General features: G+C 66.9%; 1 protein-coding gene across 3 annotated transcripts; it reads right to left on the bottom strand.

Annotated features, from left to right (window-relative positions):
* ANKRD13A (ankyrin repeat domain 13A) lies at nucleotides 1-11,744 on the bottom strand. 3 transcript variants are annotated; one of them, XM_044440435.1, is made up of 16 exons: nucleotides 11,701-11,744; nucleotides 11,560-11,661; nucleotides 7,098-7,233; nucleotides 6,798-6,922; nucleotides 5,550-5,595; nucleotides 5,219-5,362; nucleotides 4,496-4,691; nucleotides 4,166-4,232; nucleotides 3,807-3,888; nucleotides 3,474-3,535; nucleotides 3,134-3,264; nucleotides 2,629-2,786; nucleotides 2,215-2,328; nucleotides 1,592-1,743; nucleotides 1,083-1,150; nucleotides 1-801 (listed from the first exon to the last, which is right to left on the bottom strand). In XM_044440435.1, the coding sequence occupies exons 2-16, from the start codon at nucleotides 11,653-11,655 to the stop codon at nucleotides 618-620; spliced, it is 1,761 nt and encodes a 586-aa protein (XP_044296370.1). In that variant the 5' UTR covers nucleotides 11,656-11,661; nucleotides 11,701-11,744; the 3' UTR covers nucleotides 1-617. The 3 variants fall into 3 exon arrangements, with proteins under 3 accessions (XP_044296370.1, XP_044296373.1, XP_044296372.1); XM_044440438.1 differs by lacking the exon at nucleotides 11,701-11,744 and adding an exon at nucleotides 8,664-8,714 and having other exon boundaries at nucleotides 11,560-11,620; XM_044440437.1 differs by having other exon boundaries at nucleotides 7,098-7,230; nucleotides 11,560-11,736.

Here is an 11,744-nt window from a genome sequence, read left to right as displayed (position 1 = left end):
TTGTATAAAGACAATATGGATTTATTTCCCTTTTGGTCAATATAAGCTGCTCACAGCAGACTCCCCACCCCATTTCCTGTATGGAACGCAGAAGGAAGCGGGTGGGTTCCCCTTCAATTTACTTAAAATATGCGCAGCCCCTTCAGAAGCACCTGCTGGAGTCAGAACATTTGCCTGGGGGAGTGTAAGGAGGGCTGGCTTGGAACTGCTACAGTGCGGCAAGGAACTGGGGCTGAGATGAGAGTGGGGGGGGGCTAGTGCGGGGGCCCCGTGTCCCCCCAGCTCTGGCGCGCAGTCCCCAAAGGGGGCTGCTTGGATCTTTGGTGGGCGAAGAGGTGGCCCCGCCGCAGTCCGGCGGGCAGGCACTCGCAGACAAGGGGCGCGCGGCCCCCAGTTCACGGGGGCTCCCTTGCCCCCCAGGGCGCGCAAGGCAGGACGCGGGCCCCGATCCTGGCGTGTGACGCTCAGGAGGGCGGGGGTGCTCCGGGCACCCCGCCGTGGCACCGTGGCGGCTGTCCTGGCAGCCCACGTCTCCAGCCGGCCCCGGGCAAGCGAGCCGGGAGCCCTTGGGAGGCCGGGCTTACGGGTCCTTTTGGAAGGGAAGCGTCGCCGCCCGGCTACTTCTCCAGGAGGGAGCGCTGCAGCGCGCGCTGCAGCTCGGCCTCCTCCTCCTCCTCCCGCCGGCGCTCCAGCTCCTGCTGCTCCCGGGCGGAGAGCTCCATCGCCAGCTGCAAGTCCCGGTCGAAGCCGGAGGGGTCCCACGGCGGGGAGGCGCTCTCGAGGAAGCTTTCCTGCAATGCCCTGGGCGGGGAGAGCGGCAGGGGGGCCTGTCAGGCGGCTGGTGCGGCGGGGCGGGAGCCGGCCCCAGCCTGGGCACCCGGCTGGAAAGCACTGCGCCCACCTGCCTGACTCCGCGGCGTGGTGGCCAGGAAGCCCGAGCGCCCAGCAGCCAGGAAAGGGGGTGGCCCCTGGGGGGAGTCCAGAGGGGCAGGTCCAGGCCCCAGTCCCACAGCCCTGTCCTGGACCCCGTGGCTGTGGCTTCCCGCCCCCTTCGGTGCATCCTTTCCAAGACAGACCCTCACCTTTGGTACTGAAGGTTGAGTTCCTCTGAGTAAGACATGGAGCCGTTGGAGCCCAGCCGTAAGGCCTCCTGCGGGAGACAGCGGAGTGGGCGCCGTGCTTACAAGGCGAGGCGCCGATGCAGGCAATTTGCACACACGGGGGGGGGGGCGCTGGCGCAGAGTGTCCTGCCTCGCTCGGGTTGTGACCCTCCCGCTTTGCCCCACGCCACAAGCCCCCCATGGCCTCCCTTCACACGGGGTGCGGCAGGCCCGCCTGGCCACCTCACGGGAAGTGGGGTGGCACCGTTTAGGCAAGCGTCCAGTAAGGTCAAGCCGAGCCACGAGTGCTGCCGAAAGGCTTGCCGGAAGACGAACAGAGACGCCCGTGGTTTTCCGCAAGCCGAGGAGCCTGGTGGGCGCCCCGCTGGGGTGGGGTTTCCGCCCGGCCCAGCCGGGCCCGGGAAGCTTCGGCCAGGATCCTTCGAGCTGAGGAATGGGTTGCAGGAGATGCCCCCGCGCCAGGGACTCACGGTGTTCTGCCCAGACTCCATCAGGCTCTGCTGGATGGCAAACTGCATGATCTCGTTGTCCTCGTCCTGGACACGCACGTTCCTGCCGTCGTCTTGAACGCGGTAGGATCTGGGGATCTCGAAAACCGACTGGTCGACGGCGAACGCAGAGGCTGGAGGGCCGAGGGGATTAACAGGAGGTGAGGTGCCGGCGTCAGCGCAGCAGGGCGCCTGCCGGGGAGGGCCTGCAGGCGCGTCTGCCCACAGGACAGTGGTCTTCCGAGGACCCCCAGTCACGCCTGAGCCTGGGCTCGGCTTCTGGGCAGAGGGGCCCTCCTCGGTCATCGCCTCCCGGGCAAGGGTCTCCCGGCAGCAAGCACCTCCTTGGCTGGCACTCCGGGGGCTCGGCTCCAGGAGGCCACCCGGGGCTTGCTAAGCAGGCGCTCCAGCCCAGCATGAGGCTGCCCCCTCCCTGCCCCCGGAAGCGGGCCCTGGGCTGGAAAGGGGGGCACGGAAGGAGAGCGAGCGGCTGCAGAGCCCACCTAGAGTGAAGAAGGCTCCAGGGCTCCCCACTTTGGGCCTCCCCCCCCGGAGGCGACCTCATGGGCTCCCCAGCCCCCAGGCGGCCGGAGCCGCTTCCTCACCTGGAGGCCGCTGAGCCCCGTCGGGAGCCTGCGGGGGGGCCTCTGCCACCGTGCTGCAGCTGTTCACGTTCCCGAAGGTGATCCGTGCATTCAGGATGTGGAACAAGGGGATTTCTGCGGGGGCAAAAGAGCAGGAGGGGGCACAGCCGCGGCTTATCCTCAGCCCCATGCAAGACTTAAAAGGGGGGCACAGAACCGGAGCCCCCCCCCCGGCTTTGGGGGTTCCCCGCTCTGGGGCTGCCTCTCCCACCCCAGGAGGTCCGTCTCCGGCTGGCATGTGGCCACTTCCGCCCCGGTCCGCCTGCAGGTGCCCCCGCCAGTGCCCGGCATCACGGCTCTGCACGTGGGGCTCGGGGTGCGGCTGGGGGCGGGGAAGAAGGGCACCCCCCCACGGAAGCGCCGAAAGGGCCCTACCAATTTTAACCGGGAATCCGGGGGGGAAGTCCAAGGTGATGAAGTCCTTGAGCCGCGCGAAGTGGGCGCTTGTCCTGGCCATCAGGTCGATGATGGGGCTGACCTGCTCCACCAGGGAGAGCGGGAAGCCCTCCGACATCCACAGGTTGGCCTTAAACCTGGACGAGGTGAGATGGGGCGGGGCTGGCCGGCGCGATCCCACATCCCAGCTGCCTCTCGGCGGGGGGGGAGGGCCGGGAAGGTGCCCGCCAGGCACTGGGGAGCCGCTGGGGCGGACGGGACGCGGCTGGAGGGCCGAGCCCAGTCTGGCTGCGGGGAGGCAGCTTCCGAGGCTCCTGAGCAACTCTGCCCCACCATCCACTGGCGCGAAGATCACCATGTCGGGGTACATTGTGCAACCCCCCCGAAGGCCTCCCGCCTGCGGGGGGCTTGCAAGGAGTGGGGGACGGAGCCGGCAGAGGAAAGGGGGGCAGCCCAAAGGGAGGCGCCGGGGCGGGGCTCTTACTTCTGCGTCCGAGTGGTGACCTCCTTGGGCCTCCCGATGTCTCTGTCCTTCAGGTCAAAACTGGGGTCGAAATACTCCTCGGGCGTGATGGCCGTGGGGTTGTTCGTCGTGGCGTGCTCGGTGGTGAGGTCCTGCGGGGCGGAAGGGCGACTCCAGCAGCCGCCGGCGTGACGGGCGCGGCTTGCCCGCAGCGCCCCTCCCAGGGGCCCGCTTGGGGGAGCGTGTGCCCCCGTCCGGCTCCTTCGCGGGCCTCGGGATCGGGCAGCGGGCACGCCTCGGGGGAGACGCGGGGCCCTTCCGCCGTTCCCGGCAGGCCCCGCTCGCCGCACGCCTCCCTCACCTGCTGTGCGCCGTACTCGTGCTCGATGGTTCCCAGGAAGGACTCGAGGGGGTTTCTGTCGGCTGGAAGGGGAAAAGCACGTGGCCGGTCGGCCGGACGCTGCCCCTCAAGCCCCCGAAGGGGCAGCCTCGTCTTGGGCTCGGGGCACAAGGGGAGGAGGAGCCGTCCTTGCAGGGCGGGTTTCTGCCTGCCTGGGCGGAAGTCTGGGCTGCATTTCGCTGGGGGGCCGCTCCCGAGCCCGGCCACACGTGCCCCCCCGGGACCTGGCTCTGGCTGGGCCTTCCACCGAGGGGCCAAGTCCGAGCCCCCCCCCCCCCCGCGAGGCCACGTTACCTTTGTACCTCCTCTTCTCCTCCTCGGTCAGGTGCTCCGTCCTGATCTTGGTCACGACGTGCACGTTGTTGGCCGTGTAGACCTTGGGGGCAGGGAGCCGGGGCAGCCGCTCTCAGGCCACAGACCGGGCGGGCGCTTACGGGCAGCCGGCCCCGTGCTCACCGCAAGGACCCCCCACCTTCCCCATGCCAGGAGGGCGTGACAGCAGCTCCCGTCGCCCCTGCCAGCGGCCCCTTCGTCCTGCCCTCCCGAGACCCGGGCGCTCTCGCGTTCCCGAGCCCCACGTGGCCGAGAGAGAGGCCGGCGCCTGGCTGTGGGCACCGCCCCGGAGGTCCCTGGGCACAGCGAGGGCGCCTCACCTTGGCCTCGTAATCGCTCACCACCTCGCTCCTCTCCGTCCTCCACACCCAGAAGCCAGAAGTGTTCCTGCGCGAGAGAAGAGGGCTGTGCCGCTTCGCTGCCCCTCCGAACGGCTTTCCCGAGCCCCCACCCCGTCCTCAGAATCCATCTTGGGGCCACCTGCCCCGTTGCTTTGCGCTTCAGCTCCCATCAGCCCCAGCCAGCAGAGCAAAGGGCTGCGCGTGACAGGTGGCCGTCCTGACCGCGGGGCCCTTGGCCGCGCGAGAGCCGAGCGTCTCCCCCCGGCACGTGGGCGGCTCGCTCCGGAGCCCGGGCCGCCCGCCGCTCACCTCTCGAAGGCGATGCTTCTCGTGTCCAGGGAGGTGCTGATGGTGGGGGACGTGAGTCGCCGCTCCACCTCCTTGGACTTGGGGGTCATGGAGTCCAGGGTCAGGCGCTCGATTTGCTGCGTGATCTCGAAGCGCTCGGTGGCGACCACGCGCTCGTCGTGGTTCACCTCGATCAGCTCGGCCCAGTGCCCGGTCCCTGGAGGGGGGAGGCGCTGCTGGGACGGGGCCAGCGCAGCTCGCTCTGCTCCCCCCAGGGGATGGGGAGCTCGTTCGCGGGCCAGGCCAGCTGCTGAGCCGGGGGGGGGGGCGCCAGAGCCGGGTGCCCCTCAGGGGAGCCTGCCCGGCCGGGCGGCTGGGGGAGCCCGCAAGCCGCAGCGCTGCAGAGAGCTCTCCCTCCGGCCGCGGGATGCGAGGAGGCGCCCCCGACTGGCGCCGCCGGGGATCAGGCCCTTGGCACCGAGGCCGGCCTTCTGGACCCCCAGCAGGGAGGACGGCCCCCCACAGAGGAGGCTGGGGCTGGGCGGACTCCAGACTGGCTCATCGCCTGCCCGGGAAGGCTGCCCGTGCCCATCCGGCCGCCGGCAGCCCAGAAGCCCCGCCAGGGCCGGGGCCCCCCAGCCCTGCCCTGCCCTGCCCTGCCCTGCCCTGCGCTGCCCTGCCCTGCCCTGCCGGCCGTCCGTCCCCGTGCACCCCGAGGCCCCGGGCCGGCCGGCTCCCACCTACCTTCCCCCTTGAAGATCAGGCTGCGCCTCCCTCGCTCCCAGCTCATGTTCTCGAAGCCCAGCAGGGTGATGTCGACGCGCAGCTTTGCGCCGCTCTTCCAGATGCGGCAGACGTCGCTGGGACAGACCCGGGAGACCAGCGGCACTGTCGAGGGCCGAGCCGAGCGTGAGGCCACGGCCGGCCCGAGCGGGGGGCCGAGAGAAGCCCGGGACCCCAGCCGGGTCAGGCCCATGGAGCCCGGGGCCAGTCGGGGCCCCGCAGGCCCGTCTCCGGCCAGGGGGAGGCTGCTGGGCGCAGCCCCAGGAAAGCGGGGAAGTGCCTCCGGACCTACCCCAGCTGGTGAATTCCCACTTCATTTCCAAGTAGAAATCCGGAGTCTAATGGAGGAAAACGGAGGCGCGGCTGACGGCTTTGGCCACGACCTGCGAAGCTCGAAGCGTCGTGTTAAAGGGACCAGGGAGAGGCAGTGGGGAAGTGCAATCCTAGCCTAGCCCCCCGGAAGGAAGCCTCCCTGACCTCGGTGGGAGCTTCTCGAGCACCTATTCTGGGATGGCAGCCTGCACACCTTTGAGCGCTGGACCAACAGGGAGGAGAAGGGCGAGTCAGGGCGAGTGCCCAGAGCGACTGAGGGGCGAGCGAAGCCTTTGCATACGGGGCACCCTCCGGATGCTTCGGAGTGCATTTTCCATCATCCCCCAGCCGGGGATCATGGAACCTGCAGCCAACACGTCCGGAAGGCGCCAGGCTGGGCTGTCAGCCGCTGGGGTGGATTTCGGTGTCCTCCTTGCACCAGGTGAGGCTGCTCACCTTTCTTTCCCGCTCCTGGGGCCGCTTCAGGACTTGGCCCGGGCCAAGCAAAAGTAGCGACAGCCCAGCGGGCCCGTGGCACCCACGGCCTTCGGAGAAGCACACGCGGCAGCACAGAGCGAGGCCAACGGTGTGCAGGATCCCGGCACCGGCCAGTCGGGATGGAGGGAGGGCGCTTTGGACAGAAGTGCCCCCATCCACACGCGGACGGGCAGGCCGGGGCCGGTCCCTGCCGCACTGGGCTTGCTCGTTCGACAGCGCATGCGACGTTCTCGCTTTGCAGGAGCGTGTGACTTGCTGCTCCCGCATGGGTCAGCCCCACCCGCTCCGACTCGCCCGGACTCTCTTCCTGCCCTTCACCGAAGTTCCTTTCGCCTGGAGGCGACCCCTTGGCCTGCTTGCTGCAAGGCCTGGCCGGGCCCCTGTGGCCCACCCAAGCTTTGGAACGGGGGCTGCAGAATTGGAACAAGCGGCACGTCGTCCGCAAGAGCGCTCGAGCGCCGCTGCCGCACCTTGCCAAGGAAGCCCGGAGAAGCGCCCGGCCGCTCCCAGGCCTCGCCCCGCGCTCGGTGGAGCTGTGCCGTCAGCGCTTTGACGTTCTCACAGAGGAGAAAAGATGGGGAGCGAAGACCTCCATCTTGCGGGCGATGGCAGCATGGCTCCAGAGATGTTGCAGGGCGACAGCTCCCACCGCGGCTGCCCTGCTGGCCAGGGACGATGGGAGCTCGGCCCAAGGACAAGGTTAGGAGCCACTTCACGCCCCTTGCGTTACCTCGTTGATTTTCTGGAGTAGTTCTGGCACCCCTCCGAGGGTGGTGGACGTCTGCTGGTAATCCCGGTGCTGCAGGACCATGTGCACCATCTCAGGGTCCCCCGTGCTGACGGCTTCGTGCAGGACTGGAGGCGAGAGGGTCGGCGGGAAGTGAGGAGAGGCTTAGAGGGCAGAGCCGCCGTCGGGCTTCTCTGGGCGGCTGAGCAGAGAGGCGTCTGCACTCCGCAGCCCGCGAAGGCCGTGGGGCACGGTCCCGCAGCCCCTGGCCCAGCCGCCTCCTTCCACGGGGGAGCCGCTTACCCGTCCAGCCCTGTGCGTTCTCCTGTGTGACATCCGCCTTGTGCCGCAGGAGGACCCGGGCGGCCTCGATGTACCCCAGGGACACGGCCAGGTGCAGCGGTGTGCGCCCACGGGGATCCCGCTGGTCGACGTCCTGCTGCAGCAACGGAGAGCCCGCCTCAGAGCGCTGCGGGAGCTGCCCAGGGCCCCGGGGGGTGAAACGAGGGGCGGGTGGGCATGGTGCTGAGGGGCCTGGCGGGGAATGCCATGGAAGGGGAGCCGGCCGTGGGGGCCGCCGCCGCACGGCTCCTCGGGACACACAGACAGGCAAGCGCCACGTGAGACAGCAATCCCAGGAGAAGCCCAGCCGAGCTGGGCTTGCACCCCCCTGCACGGCTGGGAAGGAGCGGCCACATGAACGGCCCCTCGCGGGGCAGCCCTGCCTCCTCGGCCTCTGCCCAGGCGCCGGAGCAGCGGGTGGCGCGGACCCCTGCGCCTCTGGCGCGGCCTTCTGCAGGACCGGGGGCTGCCTGCTGCTCCCGCCTCTGGCTGCCCCTCCTGGCAGCGGTTCCCCTGGGTGGCAGCCGCCTGCCAACCCGCCCCACCAGGAAGCCCCTTCCCAGGCGGCCCCCTCGGCCCAGGCACCTTCCTGTTCTGTTGGCCTGCGGCTCCTGCCCTCCCCACCAGCGTGGCCCCTGCTTGGGGGGCTGCCATAGACGGATTCCACGGATTCCGCGCAGCTGCTCCCGCCGTGGCCCCACTGGCGAAGGCATGGCCGGGGAGGGTGCCATGGGACCAGGGCTTTTCCACAGGGCTCCTGCCCACCGTCTCCCGGTGCCCGTCTGGGAGACCGGCTGGCCGAGCGAGCCTGCCGCTCCCCCCCAGCCTCCCCTCTGCCGGCCTTGCCCAGCCTGGGAGCCGCAGCCCAGAGCCTCCAGAGAACATGGGCTGGGGAGGGGGCCTCGCTGGCCGTGTCCCCCGGCTGGGTGAGCCCCCCAGGCCTGCTGAAAGGAGGTGGGGTAAAGAGGCGCTCCCGTCACGACACGTGCGGGCCTTCCCCAGCCGATGCGGCCTTGGACTACAGCCCCTAGCCACCCTGCGGGCTGAGGCTGATGGGTGCCGCTGAGGGCCTCTGGTTGAGAGAGCACTCCCCCCGCCTGAGGCGGTGCTGGAGGCGGCCCAGCGGGTGCATGCGCTGCAGCTGGGCTCTCCGCAGCTGCGGAGCCGCGCCCCTAACAGAGGCCATGGCGTTCCGGCCTCCGCTTCCCCGTGCCAGGAATTGCTGTCACCCTCTGCGGCTACCAGACAATGCTGCGACAAAATGCCAGTGCGTGTACACACACACACACACACACACACACACGCGCGCGCGCGCGCAAACACAAGCAGAGTGGGCGACGACCTTTACAAAGCAAACTTTGTTTTGTAAAATGCCCGGTGATGTTATGGAGGGAGGGGCCCCGGGAGGGCACCCCTCGGACAGACACAGGCGGGCGATGAGCGCTCTCGACGGGACCACCACACGACGCGGAGCACACGGGGGCGGGGGGCCACTGGCATGCAGAGCGCGGCAGGCGCCCGCCTTACCTAGGTCTTGCACTACTAGCTTTAGAAATCTGAACTGAGGCGCATCTATCACTACGGGAAAAGAGCAGAAATCAACAGTGAGCCGAGTGGGAAGGGGCAGTGCGGCTGCAGAGGCGCCAGCGCGTCGGGCGGTCTGGGCCAGGCCGGCGTCCGGACGAGGGCCGTCCGCTGGCAGCCGGCACTTCCGCTGGCCGGGTTCCTGCCCTTTGGAGGGGCGCGTCACCCGGACGGTGCGAGAGCAGCTGCGGATTACCAAGTGCTCGCCGGGGCTGCGTCCCCTTGCCCGCTGGGCAGCCCCCAGGAAAGCCAGCGGGAGCGTTGGCTGTGCGCACATGCGCAGGGCGGCACCGTGGGCGTCCTTTCGGCCACCGGCCAACTGGGCCCTGCTTCCAGTCGGCAGTTCATGCAACCCGAACTGCGGAATTAGCCTCCTTCCAAGAGCTGCCGTGCCAACTGGCTGGTGGTGCCACCTCTGAACTTGGCGGGAGACACTTGTGGTAACACAAAAAAAGACCGGAATGTTGGAAAATGTGCGCCTTCTATGGAAGAGAAGTAATTTTGTGTTATTTTTTACCATTCTAGAGTTCCGTGACAAAACTGGCAGTAGCAAATGGCTCCCACTGGAAATCTTAGACTGTATGCATCTTGGGGCAGGGACCTGTGGCTTCTGGTTATGTCATATAATCACAATATTAGGAGCAGCAATAGCAGCAGTGGATATTTCTCTGTTAAACAAAGGTAAAGGTTTCCCCTTGACGTTACGTCCAGCCATGCCTGACTCTCGAGGGCGGTGCTCATCTCCGTTTCCTGGCCGAGGGAGCCAGCATTTGTCCGCAGACGGTCTCCGTGGCCGTGTGGCTGGCATGACTAAACACCGAAGTGCACGGAAGGCTGTTACCTGCCCACCGAAGTGGTACCTTTTCCTCTACTTGTATTTGCATGCTTTCGAACTGCAAGGCTGGCAGGAGCTGGGACGGAGCAACGGGAACTCACTCCGTTGTGCAGATTCGAACCAGCGACCTTTCGATCAACCGGCCCAGCAGCACAGCGGTTTAAACCACTGTTACACTGAAATTAAACTCGGCGACACCACTGCAGCTGGAACGAGCAGTGCCTGAGGCGGATGGGCTGGCCCATTTCGGCTTCAGAGGTCAACGAATGCCAAACCGCCCCGCAGCTCTCTGCTCCCGGCCTTCAGGCTTGCTGAACATTGTGCAAAAATCAATCTCGCTTTCTGCCAGAGGGAAGGAAGTGATCGGGTTGGCCAACTTCTCCAAACAGAAATCACGTCTCCCCCCCGTTGCAAAGATCGGCTTTTGTGAGTGCAGGGCAAGCGGAAGGCTGTCCTGGTGGGGACAGCAAGAAGGGGACGTCCCCGGCTGAGGACTTCCAGCCACGGGGCAGAGCAAGTCCACTTCTGGCAGCGTTACAAGGTGTCCTGATGGCTCTTTGGCTTCCTCTGCGGCTGGCCGGCTGATTTCATGTGCTGCCGGCGAGCACATGGGCAAGCGGAGAGAGTGCTCTGCACGGACTGGGGAGGGCGGGGTTTGGATCCTGCCACCACAATGCTTACTGGCGGATCTGGGCCAAGTCCTCTCTCGGCCCACCTGCTTCACAGGCGATGAGCTCATAGACTCCTTCCTGCCTCTGATGTCCCAGATGCAGAGGAAAACAAGGAAGGCCGAAGCGGTTGGCCTTCTCGGCCCTGCCAAGTCCAACGGAGCAGCCGTTTGCCACGCTCTCGCTTCAGGAAACCATTCCCACCTCTGCTTGTCTGCTGCACAGCCCCCAGATGGCAGCCCCAGGGAACTTGGGGATGCTTTGTTCCCTGCTCTGGGGCACCAGCCTGCCCCTCGCCACTGGCCTTGGTGATCCGAGGCCGTGTCCTGGAGGCCACCCGTGCAGCGAAGCGGGTTCGCGGGCGCCACTTTCTTGCAGGAACCGTGCTCGCTGTGTCCAGCCTCCCAGCGATGCCCCGGATCCTGCACAGCACTGTTGACAACCTCTCCCTTGGGGATCGCCTCCAAAATTGTGAGGCCAAGCCAGTCGCTAGGAAGCGAGCTCCTGACCAGGACCCTCCCGGGCCCGTGAACCAGGAGATCTTGCCCGCCACACCTCGGCTTTTTCCGTGTGCTTTCAGTATTGTTTGCCTTCTCATTATACTTGTTAAAAAATGACATGTGTAAACAGCTTCTCTCAGTCCACACCTTTTAACACGTCAGCCAACAGGTACAGATAAGATTCCACTTGGTTCTCATATCCTCATGTGTGTATCACTTTCGTTTTTCAGATTTAAATTAGCTTCCTTTTTTTTTCCCCAGGGACCCTCCTATACACAGCCTGAGAATCAAGCCTTTACAGACGTGTTTTTTAAAAGCTCACTGTTATCGGCTCTCTTATCAGCTCTGGAATGTGTAACTGAAACTTGTTTATGAAAAAAGCTGGTTTCTCTTTCCGTTTTAAAGGGCACAGCAGCTCGCATCTAAAACGATGGCGAAGTTGCAGTGCGAGTTTCAGAACAGGGCAAACTCAGAACTAACATGGCACAGGGGGCGGCATCCTTGGGCAGCCAGCCAAGCGCAACTCGGCATCCGGGGGACTTCTTGCCCCAGCCCACCGGCCTCCTCGCCCTGTCCAGAAAGGGGGCAGCCAGGCTGCGGGCCCTGCCAACCCGCCTGGGACCACCTGCCCCTCCCAGGTGCGCCCAGGTGCAGGGAGCTGCCCTGAGGAGTCTTGGGCTGCTGGCCTTCCCAGGCCAGCCAACCTCGCGGGGTTGTCGTACGCGGCAGGGCGTTCTTCGGGGGAAAGGGGGCTATGAGCGCGGTCAGCGGGCCCACAGACGCGGCCACCCGGACCCCCGGCCCACCCCAGGCCCCCGCCCGGGCCGCCCTTTTACCTGGTTCTCCAGCACCTTTTCCAGCTGCTGGAAGTCGTTGTTCCAGACCAAGCCGTGCAAGGGGAACTGGCCGCCGGCGTCCCCCGCGGAGCTCATCCTCGCCCCCGCGCCTCCTCTCGGGCGGGGGGCGCTGTCCGGAAGGGGCAGAGGCACTACGCGGGCGACCCCCGCTCCCTGCAGGCCAT

Source organism: Varanus komodoensis, unplaced genomic scaffold (genome assembly GCF_004798865.1).
Source record: "Varanus komodoensis strain SLA01 unplaced genomic scaffold, ASM479886v1 scaffold38, whole genome shotgun sequence".
In the NCBI taxonomy this organism is placed as follows: Eukaryota; Metazoa; Chordata; class Lepidosauria; order Squamata; family Varanidae; genus Varanus; species Varanus komodoensis.
Note: the sequence above shows the minus strand (reverse complement) of the source record. Positions and strands in the feature narration are given on the sequence as shown.